Consider the following 16563-nt stretch of genomic DNA (forward strand, 5'->3'; position numbering starts at 1 on the left):
CACTGTGGAGAATAGTGACCTCGAGAAATCCTTACGCGTAAGGCCCAAAAGACAAATACAGCAATATTCACTGAGGTAACCGGTTTTATTTTTATTTTTACTTTTTTAAGATTTTATTTATTTGAGGGGCGAGCTGCCTTTGGCTCAGGTCATGACCTCTGGGTCCTGGGTTCGAGCCCCGCAACTCTCTCCCTGCTCAGCGGGGAGTCTGCTCCCCCCCTCTCCCCGCCTGCCCCTCTGCCTGCTTGTGACCTTTCTCTTTCTGTCAAATAAATAAATTAAATCTTTAAAAAAAAGATTTTATTTATTTGAGAGACAGAGTGAGCGAGCGAGAGAGGGCACAAGCGGGAGGTTGGGCAAAGGGGGCAGCAGGGAGCCCAAGGCAGACACTTCACGAACCGCCCAGAAGCCCTGTGGCAACTGTTTTTACTAACAAAATAATTTTGAAGCAATTTAAATGTCCATTAACAGGTAAATGATAAATTTTAAAATATTCCTTCAATGGAATATGTGTAGGCAATGGAATACCTTATAGCAGGTTAAGATAACTGGATTAGAGCTTGCTGTATCCCAGTGAATAAATCTCACAATATTGATGAGGAAAAAGGAAGTAGTAGGACGATTTGCAGTATATTACTTTAAAATATAAGCACTTTAAAACACATTAAATAATCCTGGGCACCTGGGTGGCTTGGTGGGTTAAACCTCTTCCTTTGGCTCAGGTCATGATCTCAGGGTCCTGGGATTGAGCCCAGCAGCAGGGTCTCTGCTCAGCAGGGAGCCTGCCTCTTCGTCTCTCTCTCTCTCTCTCTGCCTGCCTCTCTGCCTACTTGTGATCTCACTCTGCCAAATAAATAAATAAAATCTCTTAAAAAAGTTAAATAATCCTATATATTATTTACAGATACATACACATGCAAAAATAGTATGCACTCATGGATGGCTGTCTACATTAACAAAGTTAGGATAATGGTTATTTTGGAAAGGGAGCAGAGATTTGGGATTGAGGAGTGGCCTGGAACAAATGTGCTAAAATGTAGGATTAGAGAATGCTTAGAGATGAGTACCGTGTTATACATGTAATATGCCGAATAACTTACTATGCGTTTAAAATTACAATGTAATGTTAAAATAGTCAATAAAAAGATTATATTTATTTAATTTTAATAAAGACTTTATTTATTTGACAGAGAGAGAGCTAGAGAGGAAACACAAGCAGGGGAAGTGGAAGAAGGAGAAGCAGGCTTCCCGCTGAGCAGAGAGCCTGAGCTGGGGCTCGATCCCAGGACCCTGGGATCACGACCTAAGCTGAAGTGAGATGCTTAACGACTGAGCCACCCAGGTGCCCCTCAATAAAAAGATTTTAAAGATTTTTATTTATTTGAGAGAGAGAGACTGCAAACTGGGAGAAGAGAGAGGGACAAGTGCAGTGTGTACTGAGCGCAGAATCTGACACGGGGCTCAATCTCCTGACCCTAAAAATCAGGACATGAGCTGTAATCAAGAGGTGGATACTTAACCGACTGAGCCACCCAGGCACCCCACAGTGAAAAGATTTTTAAAAGTTACCCCAAAGAAGATATAGGAGGGGGGCGCCTGGGTGGCTCAGTGGGTTAAGGCCTCTGCCTTTGGCTCAGGTCTTGATCCCAGCGTCCTGGGATCAAGCCCCACATCGGACTCTCTGCTCAGCGGGGAGCCTGTTTCCTCCTCTCTCTCTGCCTGCCTCTCTGCCTACTTGTGATCTCTGTCTGTCAAATAAATAAATAAAATCTTAAAAAAAAAAAAAGAAGATATAGGAGGAAAACTAGAAGGATAAAGCCAAAATTATTTTATGTTTACTCTATACCAGAGGAAACTCAATAGGAAATGGAGTGGTATAAAATTATCCACTTGAATGCTAAAATGACCAAAAATTATGATAGGCATTCTATTGGAGAGAATGAGCTAAGAGCTAAAATCTTCAAAAAACAAGGGAGAGTGACCTTGAGGGTATGCAGATGATTGTTACAAATAGAGATACTATTTGGTATCCCGGTGACAAGCTGGGGGTTTTTAGGGAGGAGAGAAGGATCATTTGGAAGGAACAAGGAGGACAAAGAACATACCTACTCCATGACAAGGCTCAGTGGGAGCAGGGGTGCAAAGGAAGCAGGGTCCTAGGGGAACCCCCTGCTTCCTTTAGAACAAGAAAGCTAAGGGTCTATTCAGAGGAGAGGATGAAGATACAGTAGTTTTTGTTGATGACAATAAGTAAATAAGTATGAAAGGATTAATGAAAAGTAAAACTTAGGATGGATCTGATGATTACATAAAGGCCTATGTAAAATGCAAATTGCTACCTAAATGTAAAATATCGTTGTTACCTCTTTAACTGCTTTGATTGTGGAAAAGCTCATTCTGCTTTCCTAGTTTGCTTTACATTAATTTTTATTTTCTAAATGGACAATATTCTTGTTCAGCCTTATTAATTTTTGTTTCTTATGGTTCCTCTTATATTCCCTACACCTCTTTTCTAAAATTTGTTTGGGGTGTGGGGAGAGAAACTCTCCTTTTAAGCAAAACACTATCATATAACTATAATTGCATAATGTCCTATTATTCTGGCTGTCTTAAACACAAATGTAACAATGACCGGAACTTTAGAGCGGGAGGAAAACTTAAAGATAACATAATGCAACCTTTTCATTTTACAATTGACCAGAGATAATGTGGTTTGCCAAATTTAACTGGTTGGTGACTAGCAGAACCGGGGCTAGAATCCATGTCTCCTCTCCTTTGGTTTCCTCAACATGTCTCCTCAACTTTGGTTTCTTTCTTTGGACAGCAGAAACAGAAAGTACCTGCTAGAGGGGCACTCTGCTGGTGGTTAAGCACCAGCAGATGCTGGTTTTGATGGCCGACTCCAAAGTCAAACCCTAAGTCTGTTACTTATTAGCTGTGTGACCTTGGCCATGTAATCTAACTGCTCTGTGCCTCAGTTCCCTCCTCTACAAAACGGAAGGCATCTCCTTCATAAAGTTGTTATAATGATTATATGAATTAACGCATGGAAAGAGTGACCACAAATCTGAGTTACTGTTTCTACTTAACACACACTCTCTTAGCTGTTGATATAAGAGATGAACAGAAGCCAGGGATTTTTTAAAAATTTTATTTTTTAAAGTAATATCTACACCTGGCATGCGGCTCAAACTCACAACCCCAAGATCAAGCATTGCCTGCTCTACCTCCTCAGCCAGTCAGGTGCCCCAGCAGAGGCCAGGGATTTTACCCACAGATGTTTGTTTGTTTAAAGATTTTATTTATTTATTTGACAGAGAGAAATCACAAGTAGTTGGAGAGGCAGGCAGAGAGAGAGAGAAGGAAGCAGGCTCCCTGCTGAGCAGAGAGCCCAATGTGGGACTCTATCCCAGGACCCTGAGATCATGACCTGAGCTGAAGGCAGCGGCTTAACCCACTGAGCCACCCAGGTGCCCTTACCCACAGATGTTTTCGTTTGGTCTGGGGTTTAAGAAACCAAACCAAACCAAACCACCACCACCACCACCAACAACAACAAAAACAAACATGCCTGAGAACATGTTTACAAATCTGGATAGATCACATAGAGGATCTAAATACCTAGTCTCTCTCAAACACTGGAAGGTCCAGCAACTAAGCCAGAATTCTAATGTAATAGCAATCGGTTGGAGCTAAGATGGCTGCCCCCTTTATTTATTTATTTATTTATTTAAGATTTTATTTATTTATTTGACAGAGAGAGATCACAAGTAGGCAGAGAGGCAGGCAGAGAGAGAGGAAGGGAAGCAGGCTCCCTGCTGAGCAGAGAGCCCGATGCGGGACTTGATCCCAGGACCCTGAGATCATGACCTGAGCCAAAGGCAGCGGCTTAACCCACTGAGCCACCCAGGCACCCATGGCTGCCCCCTTTAATCCACACCACTCACATAAGGTGTATATGTGTACCAGCACCCTTCTAGTTTCCATCACAACTTTACCCGCCTTTACTGTATGTCTTTGAAATAGGACCCCAGACTAAGACAGTCTCTGCTCTCAAGGAACTCACAATCCCATAGGTGAGATGCATCTGCTAAAAAATTCACAATATGATAGAAAACAAATACAAAGTTGCAGAATACAAAGTACAGCAGCAGTCTGAAGGGTTGGTGATGCATGTTGTCAAGAAAGTGGATTTGAAAAAGAAAAGGAGTGGAAGAGGATGCAGAGAGAGCAGAGAGAACAGGATGTGCAAAGACATTGGAATGGGAAACAGTTTGTGTGTTTAGCAACTGAAGAGTTCAGTTTTGGAGAATATAGTAAGAGAAGTAGGCTGACACTAGATAATAAAAGTCTCTTAATTTGGATTTTACCCTGTAGAAATGGGTAGAACTTGAAATGGTTTCTGTCATTAAATTCTAAATTGAGGGACACCTGGGTGGCTCAGTGAGTTAAGCCTCTGCCTTCAGCTCAGGTCATGATCTCAGGGTCCTGGGATCGAGCCCCACATCAGGCTTTCTGCTCAGCAGGGAGCCTGCTTCCCCCTCTCTCTCTGCCTGCCTCTCTGCCTCCTTGTGACCTCTCTCTCTCTGTGCCAAATAAATAAATAAAAATCTTTAAAAAAATTCTAAATCGAACTTTAATGTAATTATGCCAGGATACCCTTACCATTCTCCTTCAAATGTCTTGGACCTGGTTGGAGAAATAAATGCTGTACAATCCACAGTATTCTATAAAATATTTCAATAGCAAATTGCCACTGCAAGAAGAATCTCTGTCTTCTGAAGAGTGGTGAAAACACAGTTTTTAGATTTGTCTGCAAATTAAATTTCCTTATTTGCAAAGTGGGAATAATAATAGTATCTACTTCAGGACTATTAAACTGAGAATTAAACTCACTATGACTAATGTAAAGAGCTTACCGGGGTAAAAGTAGTCAATGATGAATTATGATTATGATATTTATTGAGTCTTCCTTGTCTATTTTACCTATAATTGAGAAGATATAACATTTAATTGAGTCAGATATGTATTTTTCATTGAAAACTGAAGTTAAGGGGACCTGGGTGGCCCTGTTGTTGGTTATGTGTCTGCCTTCAGTTCCTGTCATAATCCCAGGGTCCTGGGATCTGTCCCCTACTGGGTTCCCTGCTCAGCAAGGAGTCTGCTTCTCCTTCTGCCCCTGACCCCTGCTCGTGCTCTCTCTCAAAAATAAATAAATAAAATCTTAGAAAAGGAAACTGAAGTTAAATCAAGCCTGGTGGCTTCCATCTGCATGCTGTATGTAGTAAAAAATGAATGCAAAACAATACCAAATGAAAATGTCAAGATAAAACTTCCTTCCCTTCCATATTATTGGTTGCAAATGTTTCAAGAACGACTTAAAGATTTTTGTGCAACCTGCTGCAAATTATCGACTGTAGTTACTAATTAAATATAATAGGTTATTAGCGGTAATAAATGTCCTTAGGTAAAAGAGAAATTTTCCAGTTCCTCCAGGCTCAACGAGGAGGAACACCCTCAGGCAAAAGACCTTTTCACATCTGACAGTAACATCTTGGGATAGCCAGGGAGCTCGGGCAATCACTTGGCGGGAAAAGAATAAATACAGACCAAATTCACACAATCTGTTTCTGTTTTAGTTTATAAACTGCGAACGAGTCTGTCAATTGTTGTGCCTTGTGGGACTTGAAGTCCACAAGCAAGAAGTGACCGGGGTTGTTGCAGCTTGGAAGGCGGCAGCCCCTGCAGGTCTGAGTAGTAAGGACTACGACTACCGACACGCATTGCAAGGCCGCGCCGTAATTACGGGCAACCAACCATCCCCGAGCAGGGCAAGCCCCACCCCCCCCGGCTCGAAGGACGGCCTCCACCAATGGCAGAGCTCCCAGCGCAGAGCCTGCGGGTTAGGTTGTGAGGCTCGGGCCGGGGGCGGGGAGGAGCTGAGGGGGTTCAGAACGCGCTCGGCCGCTGGGTGGGTCGGGGCGTTTGGCGCGCCCTTCATTGAAGCGGCGGTGGCTGGGCTGGGCACCGGGAGTGGGAAGCGACGGCGCGGCTGGAAAATGCCAGTCCATTCCCGAGGGGATAAGAAGGAGACAAACCATCACGATGAGATGGAGGTGGACTACGCTGAAAACGAGGGGAGCAGCTCGGAGGACGAGGACACGGAAAGCTCGTCGGTCTCCGAGGATGGAGATAGCTCAGGTGTGCAACCCTCTGGGGCCGGGACCCTGAGCCCTCGCGCTGGGCTCACGACAGGCCGCTCTCCGCACGCCGGGCAGCTGCGTCCTGCTGGGAGTGCGGGGCGGGGAGAGAGGGAAGGGGCGGAGACTGGCTCCCGGCCCTCGGCAGCACCGGGACTCGCCGTGGGGAGCTGCCTGGCTCCAGGCGGGTCCCTGCTGGCGGGGCGGGACCGGGCGCGGGCCTGGGCTTGCCCAGCTCCGGGACGCTGTGCTGTCCTGTTCGCGGTCGGACCCGCCCCGGTACCTCCGGGCAGTGCTGGGGGCTGTGGACCAAAGCCGGGAATACCCCGCAGCTTTTTGGGAGACCTTGGAAATGCCTCTTGGCCCCAGACCACCGACTTCTTTTCTTATTTTTATCTTTCCAGCCCTTCTCAACCTGGGCGGGTTGTCAGGGCCGAGGTTAGTTAGATTTGAGCCTGTTCTTGGCTGGTTTAGAATTTGTTAATCTCAGTTTCCGAGTCAGCCTGTCAGTCAGCTCTTGACATCAGTGCTCAAGCGGGGGCTGACTTGGAGCTGTCCCATTTACTGCATCTGTCTGAACTTTGCAAGACTGAGAAGATCCCAAGATTAGGGGTGATTTTGGGTCTTCATATGCTTTTAAATTCGTTGATTTGGAGCAGCTCTGAAATTTTCCAAATCTTTTCTTCCCTGCAATCTTTAATAATTTTGGGCTTTTCCAGGTTTTTGGGGTCGGAAGGCCGACTAACATCATGGGTCAATTTTGCAAACATTTAGGATGGTTATTAAAAAAAGAAATGGAATATGTGATTGCCTGGGTTCTTTTTCTTTTTTCCATGTGATGAGGATGAAACTTGAACTTCTTTGTCTTGGCCTGATTTTGGTCATGTAAAGCAAGCATTTGATGACAGTCTGTTAATGCCCTGACACCCTCTTTTTCAGGTTCCTCTTTCAAAACAAATCTCCATGGAAGTATGTAATTTCAATCAATAAGTTAGTCATTCCCCAAATAGACATTATGAGTGATTTCCTTGAGCTGCACTGGGCACCACTCAGTGTTGAGGTATAAAAAAATAGTTATGATCTGATTTCAGTTAAACAGCTGTCATAAATTAGTACTTGATACTCAAACTACCAAATGAATACTTAACTGTAAACAATGCTATAGTATTTTCAGAGGCAGAGGAAATCTTTCACAATAGGGTGGTCAGCAAAGTCTAGTTGAAAAAAGTGGGATTATTTTAATTAACTTGAAGAATGGCTAGAATTTGGATTGGGGTCATATGTTGGCTTGGGAGGAATATAAGAAAAAGTGCAACACCTAGAGTTTAAGGCTTATTCAAAAGAGTGAGAAACCAGTTTTGGTGGGAGAAGGATTTGACCTGGAAAATAAAAAGAAGATATAGATGTGAAAGATTTTGAAGAAAAGCACAGAACAGGATTGATATATGCAAGTTTAGGAATGAAGGTAAAAGAGGAAAACCTCAGATACAAGGAGAATGGTAATAGCATGCATAGAAATAGAAAAGTGAAAGATTTTAGATGAAGACGAAAGTTAAGAGTATTTCAGACATGTTGCTTTTGAGGTGATGGTGGTATATTTAAGTCAGTGTCAACTGACAGATGGAAATGTGACATTGGAACCTGCCTGGGATAGGAAGCATAATTTGGAGGTCACCTGCCTAGCCATTGAAGTAGGTGAGATTTCAAAAGTAAGCAACGAGAACATCTGGGATGTATGTGAATACATTTTCTAGATCTGTAAAAACACTTCATCTTCAAGTGTTCTTTGTTTTTTTGATGGGATATAGGATCTCACAAAATGACATTAATTTGTTAAAATTCTCCCTAATTTTTATGCTTTTGTGATTATTGATTTTTTAAAAAATATTTTTGACAACTCTCTGACAAACAGAGATCAAAAGTAGGCAGAAAGGCAGGTAGAAAGAGAGAGGGGGAAGCAGGCTCCCAGCTGAGCAGAGAGCCTGATGCGATGCGAGTCTTGATCCCACGATCCTGAGATCATGACCTGAGCCGAAGGCAGAGGCTTAACCCACTGAGCCACCCAGGTGCCCTGATTTTTCATTGATTTTTATTCCATCCCAGAAAATAATGGACAACTTAATTTTGAAGAAGGTAATAATAATTTGAACTACAAAAGTCAAGTTTTTTAAATGCAAAGACATTATTTAAATAAATTATGCGGTTTGCTTCTTGTGAAAGCATTTCTTTTCTGCCATATCTTTATGTTAAAATTCCATAGTTTTATTCTTCCCAAACCTTGGTACTAAGCAGGTCCTGAAGCTATAAAACAAAACAAAACAAAACAAAACACTCTACAATCCAGAGATACTGGGAAGTGAGTCATCTTGAGGGACCAAGTTTTAAATAGCCAAAGAGTAAGCTATTAAGAGCCAGAAATAATTTTAATCTGTTTGAGGAAAGTTAAAAGAAAAAATGAACCCTATAGTTTCTTGCTGTATGGTAACTGCACACAATTTAACTCTTTCTCATAGTTTGACGTTTATTTGATGCAGATCAAGAGGCAGATCATCTTGTGCTTCACTTATTTTGAAGTGTTGAATATATGTGATGTAAAAATAGAAGATATGGAAAATAGGAGAGAGCTGGTAATTAACAGTTGCTTTCTTTCAAAAGTTTGCTTGTTTTTCTCTTCATATTCCTTTTTCTCATTTACTGACAGTAATTAGGGGAGAGGGAACAATGAGAATATGAGTAGGAGACCAAGATATCTTGTGGTAAACAGAATGAAATTAGTTTTCTTTTTATTTGATTGGGAAGTCAGTCACATAAGCATTTCTGAAAGAAGAATTCCAAAAGTGTTTTTGAGCAGTGTCCTTTCATGGACATAATCATTTTGGTGCTTAAGTTCTATTGAGTTGATGGAAAATAAACCAAAAGTGGTAATTTTTTTTTAAAAGATTTTATTTTTTTATTTGACAGAGAGAGATCACAAGTAGGCAGAGAGGCAGGCAGAGAGAGAGAGAGAATGGAAGAAGCAGGCTCCCTGCCGAGCAGAGAGCCGGATGCGGGACTCCATCCCCAGGACCCTGAGATCATGACCTAAGCTGAAGGCAGAGGCTTAACCCACTGAGCCACCCAGGCGCCCCCGAAAGTGGTTTAATTACTTCATATAGTATAGCTTGATGTCAGCCCTTTAAGCTTTAATTCTCTTTTTTATTTTAGGTTAAAGTCTGTAGTGCAAATTATTTTGGTTAAATATTTATTTTCTCTTAAGGCTGAATATAGGCCTTGCATATCTAATTTCATATTATAGTTTGGTGTGTGTGTGTGTGTGTGTGTGTTTTACTATTTTCATTAATATTCAGATAATTTGGAACATAAAATTAATTTTTTCTTTGCTATTTGCCTTTTATTAACAGAAATGGATGATGAAGACTGCGAAAGAAGAAGAATGGAATGTTTAGATGAAATGTCCAATCTAGAAAAACAGTTTACCGATCTCAAGGATCAGTAAGTAGTGATGTCAGAAGGTCATTGTCACTGAATCTCAATCATGTCACTTGTATATTAGCACAAGAGAAATTCTATTTACTCTAAAGTATTTTCCTTTTTGTATTTTATGGGACTGACCCATCTGAAAGAGGCTTCAACTGTGGTTTGCCTCCTGAAGACCTCATTAACTCAACTGAGGATTTTGAGGCAGGTTTTTTTGGGGGGGTATAATAACATTTCTATATGGATGTTGGTATTAAAATGTTTTCCCTGGCTTGTTGCACTCTTGGTTCTAATCCGCTTCATTCATTTCTTTGTTAGGTAATTGGATAAAGATAGCATTTTTAGAATTTTTTTTTTCTTTAGAATTTTAGAATAGGAAAATATTTCCCAAGAATGGTATAGTGCTTTTTGTTTATATCAACATTGGATAGTACGTACATGTTTTCACATTATTTAGTTTGCTCCTTGCAGCAACTCTGTAAGGTTGGAAGATAGCCTTATCTCCATTTTACCTGTGAGAAAATTAATGCTCAGAGGAGTAAAGTGATTTGCCCACAGTTCATCAGAAAATGATAAACTAAGCTGGGCCTTCTGCCTCCTAGTATTATGGCGTTCCTTCCACTAAGGCACATTACTTTGGAGGAAATATAGTGGAGTAGAAAAAGCATAGCTTCTGAATCCAGGCTTTCTTCACAGATTAAAAAGGTATAATAGTAGCTTTTTTATTGTTAACTGTAAGGATTTTATAAGCAGTATGTGAAATTCTTCGTCTTGGCTGGCGCACAGTGGGTGTTAATTAGATACTCTTTTCTACCCCTTCTTCATAATACCTGAACTCTTATGAGCAGTTGCTTACACAAGAATGGGCCCCAGTGATTTGAGAAAACAGAATAGATGCAGATGAAGATTAAAAAAAAAATCTTAAGGGTGAGCTTTTACTTTGAAACTTGCTGGCAGAGTCATGGGGCATAACAACTTATTAGGAATTGTAAATGAAAGAAACTTCTGAGAATATGGACACCTTAATTCATTTAGAAGCTGGCTTTTCCTGAATTCTTCATAATTTTGCTACTCTGTTCTCTTGCGTTTTCCCTAGAGAGGCCCAAAGAAGAGATGAAAACATGCTTAATATCTGGAATTGCCAGACTAAACGGGGACAGATTTGTTTACTAAATGAATCCTGCTGTTTATGCCATTTCTGGTCTTAACTTTCATTAGTGTGAGAGGTGAATATATAAATGTGTCAAGCTAGTGCAACAAATTAATACAACTAATCCAAAGTTTAAAATTTTTTGCTCAAAAAAACATGGTATCATTTTTTTATTCTAAAGATTTACATTATTAATTTTAAATTAAAATTAGTTTGGATCGCCAGAGGATCCATTATTTGGGCAGCATGGAGAGTTCATCCAGGATCATTCTGAAAAGAAGCAAATTTGTGTTTTTGTATTTTAGTATAGGTAAGCCATGAATGAATAATTCTCATACAATTAATTAAGATATACCTATTGAACTTTTAAAATATATTTTATGGTTTTCCAAGGAATGAAGAGTACTGCATAGTTCCAGTATAAGACATTACCAAGGAACACTTTGCAACTAGTCACTCTTTAAGCCTAATCTTGTTCATCTTGGGGCTGGCATTTGCCTTGATTTTTGCTTTTTCATGGCTTATTATGACCACAAGCCAGGTCCCCCACCAGCCTCATTCATCTCAGAAAGTATTAAAAGTAGACCCATTACCACTACTAATAGGATTATTTCTCAAGGAATTGGTATTCAGAAATATATTTTAGAAATAATCTTTGCACTAGGTTTATAATTATCTTATTTTTTCATGTGCCTCAATGCTATTTTTATCCTGTTGTACTGTGTATCTCTGTAAGCTGTCTCAAATCCTCTTTAGAAGAGGTGGGAAATATAATAATAATAGAACAACAACAAAAAGAAGTTATCCTGCTTCAACAACAAGTTATCCTGCTTCTCTGGTTTTAACACTCTTTTCATAGGGCAAAAATATACCATTTGCAGTTTGTATACTGGTGGAAGTTTCTCCTACCTTGTTAAAAAAGATGGAGGAACTGAAACCACCTGAGTTTCCACTTATTTCAATGTCTGTAGCCAATAAACATGAATTGGTTTTCTACTCTGAATAGTATTGTGGATGTTTGTGAGGAACTCATGATTCTTGCCTTTGATGAGTTAGTATCTGAATTTCAAGGTTTTTTTTTTTTTTTTTTTAAAGATTTTATTTATATATTTGACAGAGAGAGATCACAAGTAGGCAGAGAGGCAGGCAGAGAGAGAGAGAGAGAGAGGAGGAAGCAGGCTCCCTGCTGAGTAGAGAGCCCGATGCGGGACTCGATCCCAGGACCCTGAGATCATGACCTGAGCCGAAGGCAGCGGCTTAACCCACTGAGCCACCCAGGCGCCCCTCAAGGTTGTTGAAATCATGCTGATATTGAGGAATCTCTTCTTTTAAAAGTGTAATTACCTGTTATTAGCTCACATATCTTGTTCATTTAAGCTGCTGTTCACCTATTAGAGATACCTTATCAATATTTTAAATTTGATGTTTTTTAGGTTCAGTCTTCATTTGCATGAAATTTTTAGCATTTTGCCTAAAGTTGTATTTATGATTTCAAAAACTATAAGTATCATGTTGTAGTTTTACACATTCATTGTATCTTAGTTTTAGAAAAATTTAACACAGATATGAAAATGTATTATTGGCAGTTAACTCAGGTAATTTTTCCTTTTTTTGTTAAAAAATTTATTGTATTAACACCCAAACTTGCTCAATTTCTTCAGAATCATCATATAAATCTTTATGCTAATTATCAGTTATAAACACCAATATTGATTATCTTGGTTTTTTTTTGAAGGCTTCTATTTTAATTCCAGTTAATGTACAGTGTTTTATTAATTGCAGGTGTACAATGTAGCGATTCAACAATTCCATAATCACTTGGTGCTCATCACAATGAGTGCATCCTGATCACCTATTTAACCCATTTCCATCCCCCTCCCTAATTGTCTTAATTGTATTGGTTTATATCTTCAAGAAGAAGATATGAAAGTCAGGTACTGTAAAGTTTTCAAAAGCCAACTGCTAATTATACTAACACCTACAAGGATAATAAGTGGTTTCTTTCAGCAGTTACTACCTGCCCTCCTTATGACACATTCTTCACCGATGAGAATGTAATGAATGGCAAAAAAAAAAAAAGAGTTTACAAAATGATCTTAAATTGTGTTTTGTTTTGAGAGAGAGAGAGTGTGTGCACAAGCAGGGGTAGGGAGAAGGTGAGAGAGACTCTAAAGCAGGATTGGTCTCACAACCTCAAGATCATGACCTGAGTGGAAATCAAGAGTCGGATGCTTTACTGACTGAGCCACCGGATGCCTCAGTGATTTCAAATTGTCAATCTGCTTTGAAATTTTTAGCATATCTTTAAAATGCAACAAAGCCAGGATTAAAAGTGCCTTTCATAGAGAAGGACAATGAAAACATCTTCCTGTTAAAGAGTTCCATCCTGCAGGATTATTGCCACAATGAGTAGTCTCAGGTACTCAGTCATTGATAATCAAGGTAAAGTCATTACTGTGACAGCTGGCAAAGTAGAGTATTTGTATGTAAATTCATAAATACAACAACAGGGGTCTCCTATGAGTTCATTTTCCCAATCACTGAGCAACACCTTTTGTTCTAGTTTCTTCATTTCCAGTCCAGACAAACTGTTACGCAGATCACAAGTTCTATAGCCTTTGGTTTTTACCTCCATCACTTTCTTCTTTGTAAAAACCATGTAGGCCGAATAGAACACAGACTCCTTTTCAGGAACAATGAAGAGAAACCAGGGAATTAACTATTTTGACAATGAGTAATATCTCTATCTAAATTATTCAAAATGATATCTTTGTTTCTTTTAAGCTCAGTGTTTAAATAAATTTTTTGCCTAGAACTGATTTATTGTCCTGCAGTTAAAACAAAACCAGAAATCTAGAGTGCAAAAAAAGTAGTATCTTAATTGTATTTTTGTACTGTGAATTAATCATTAAAAAATGATACATCAAAAAAAAAGAGAAAAATACCTACTTTGTGATTACATGCATAAAGTCAAATAATGTAATTGAGTTTTTCACTTGAGATTAAGACAAAAATACATTTGTTAGGTTATTAGAATATGAATGATACTAGGAAGAGAGAATGTATAGAAATGGTGAACTGTTAGCCTTTGTTGGGCTTTTAAAATTAATATTTTAATTTTTGCTTTGTTAAGACTTTATAAAGAACGATTAAGTCAGGTGGATGCAAAACTACAAGAAGTCATAGCTGGAAAAGCACCAGAATATTTGGAACCACTGGCAACTTTACAAGAAAATATGCAAATTCGTACAAAGGTAGCAGGTAGGAAAGTGAAACATCTTTTCCATACAGTAGAATACGAACTCTTCACTAGACTTGAAAGGTATTTGTCAAGTGAGTGTTTCTTGTTAATGAAATCACAAATATATTTACAGTGAAAAGAGTATTTCAGTCAATCAGCCCACAATTATTTAATAAATACCTCTTGCTTTCTTCTGTTACTGTGGGGGGATCAAAAAAAAAAAGAAAAAAGTCCTTAGATTGCTTGCAATGTTGTTGAGAAGATACTTTCACATGTAAAACAATTAGAAACAAGACATTTTATTAAGAGCAATTGTTACTATTTCAGTTTAATTTCTTGTTAGATAAATTGAGTTTCAATTTAAGTACTCAGTTTTCCATTTGTAATTGGGATCCAGCCTCAGAATTGTGTCCTAGCACTCATGACAAGGGATATATCTATTTGAAGATCACTTATGATTTTTCATAATTAGGCTAAAACTGGATTTTAGCTAATGCTAATATTTTTTTCTTTTTGGGGGACACTAACTGATCTTCCTGCACCTATTATGTAATGCCTAAGGCATTCTTTATTATAAGTTCTTTTTGTACTAAATCTACCTTAGGCCAAATTTTATTCTTGAATGCTTAATATTAAATATGTAGATGATGTGATACTTGCTATCTTTGCATACTTGGTTAGCACACCCTGAAAAGGAAATAAGTCCTTAATTTTCTTTGACAGTCTAAAAGAAATGAGTGAGACTTAATGGATATTTAGGAAATACTACTTGAGTCACTCACTTTTTTACTGTGTGGCCTCATTTATTTTTTGATTGTACAAAGAATAGTGTATGTGTGAATGTATAGCTAATGGCCTAGTTCCAGATATCTGTCCCATGCCTTTACCATATAAGAAAGGACTACATTTCTAAGGTCAACTGTGGCATGGAGTTTGGTATATATATCTGAAGCTCTGAGTTTGTTGTTTTTTGACGTATTTGCATAGCCATGTTGCCTATTTTATACTACTGTCTTGGTAGCTTTAAGTAACCTCTCTTGAGCATCCATTCTTTAGATAAGGCTCTGTCAGGAGCACTCAAACATCATATCAGTTTATGCATTTTGTTATCAGTTTATACATTTAATCTTCTTGGAACCTTTGGACTCTGAAAATAAATAATAGTTAAAAAATAGTGGTTTTGTTGGTTATGGTATCCACTTACTACTTTGAGAAGATATGATTAATGAAACCAGAGTTTATTGACTATATCCATTATGAGTCCTGAGGGGTTACTTTTCACAGGAAAGGAGTTTTATTTTCATTTCGATCATTCTCTATCAAACATTTTAGGAGTGCTCTTCAGAAGAATGAAGTAAGAACTAAAATTTGCGTGCAGTTTCTTCCTAGTTCTTAAATTCTTAGTTCTTCAGTCTGATAATTGAGCCTTTTTTAGTTTTTAAAGATAAAGCTAGAATCATTTGTCAGTTTCTTCCTGATTCATATTGTAAAATACAGTTAGACAGAACTCCTATGGGGAAGTGAACATGAATCTCATTACTGATGATATAATCAGAGTGACTGTGTTTGGTTGCAGGAATCTATAGAGAGCTCTGCTTAGAATCTGTAAAGAACAAATATGAATGTGAAATACAAGCTTCTCGCCAACATTGTGAGGTACTGTTATTTTACTTAACTTTTAAGCTAATTTCAACTCTAAGTCTTTTTCTGAGTGCAGTAATTAAAAAAGTAAATAAAATAAATGAAAAAAATTAAACTGTACTTTAGCTTAACACTTGTGAATTTTCTTTTTTAAATATAGCTACTGTGGAAGCTCTATCGGAGATAGAACCCAAAGAAGGGACAATAGAAAAGTACTAAGATAATTTTAGTTTTGCAACTGTTACCTTAAAAAGACTTTGTAATGATCATTACATGTCATTTAGCATTGCTGAAAATATTAGTGCAATTAGTTTAAAATTCAAGTTAAGACTCAAAAAATCTAGTGGTACAGTTAGAATGTTGGGCTTATTATTAATCTGGTTCTCCAGCTCTGTTTCCACATCTCAGGGCAGAATTCTCTATGGTGAAAAACAGATGTATTTTTCTCTATGTTCTCTTTATTTGAATAGTGTTTTAAAAACCCACTGTTGATTTTGCAGATAACTTTTCATATAACCTAGATAAGATCATAAGAAAAATAAGAGATTAATGATTCTTATCTTAATTTGTTATTTTACTATATCTGTAAATTATTAAAATACTAGGAGTAGATAGATATAAAAATGATGGAATGTGTTGTTTCATTTTCTTGATTACTACTGAGATGAAACAACTTTTTGATGTTTATTGGCTGCTTGGATTTGTCTTCCTAAGAAGTGCCTATTTAACTCTTTTGCCTTTATGTTGGGCTTTTAGTGTTTTTCTCATTGACTGTAGAGGTTCTTTATATATTCTGGATACAAATGCTTTGCTAGTTATATGCTTTGCAAATATTTTTACCCAGGCAATGGGAT

At 38.4% G+C, this 16563-nt stretch overlaps 1 protein-coding gene across 3 annotated transcripts in view; it reads left to right on the forward strand.

Moving 5' to 3' along the window:
- The first annotated feature begins 5858 nt into the window (after positions 1-5858).
- The window catches only part of BRMS1L (BRMS1 like transcriptional repressor), a 32526-nt gene continuing 21821 nt past the window's right edge, over positions 5859-16563 (forward strand). The window contains exons 1-5 of one of the 3 annotated variants that reach the window (XM_045067772.1): positions 6065-6201; positions 8735-8827; positions 9602-9692; positions 13961-14088; positions 15645-15724. In XM_045067772.1, coding sequence (XP_044923707.1) covers positions 9604-9692; positions 13961-14088; positions 15645-15724 — 297 coding nt within the window. In that variant the 5' untranslated portion in view covers positions 6065-6201; positions 8735-8827; positions 9602-9603. Of the gene's footprint in view, positions 6202-8734; positions 8828-9601; positions 9693-13960; positions 14089-15644; positions 15725-16563 lie in introns of all 3 variants that reach the window. The other 2 variants (XM_004773334.3, XM_004773335.3) reach the window with 2 other exon arrangements.

Source organism: Mustela putorius, unplaced genomic scaffold (assembly GCF_011764305.1).
Source record: "Mustela putorius furo isolate JIRA1106 unplaced genomic scaffold, ASM1176430v1.1 tig00003898_pilon_pilon_pilon, whole genome shotgun sequence".
Lineage (NCBI taxonomy): Eukaryota > Metazoa > Chordata > Mammalia > Carnivora > Mustelidae > Mustela > Mustela putorius.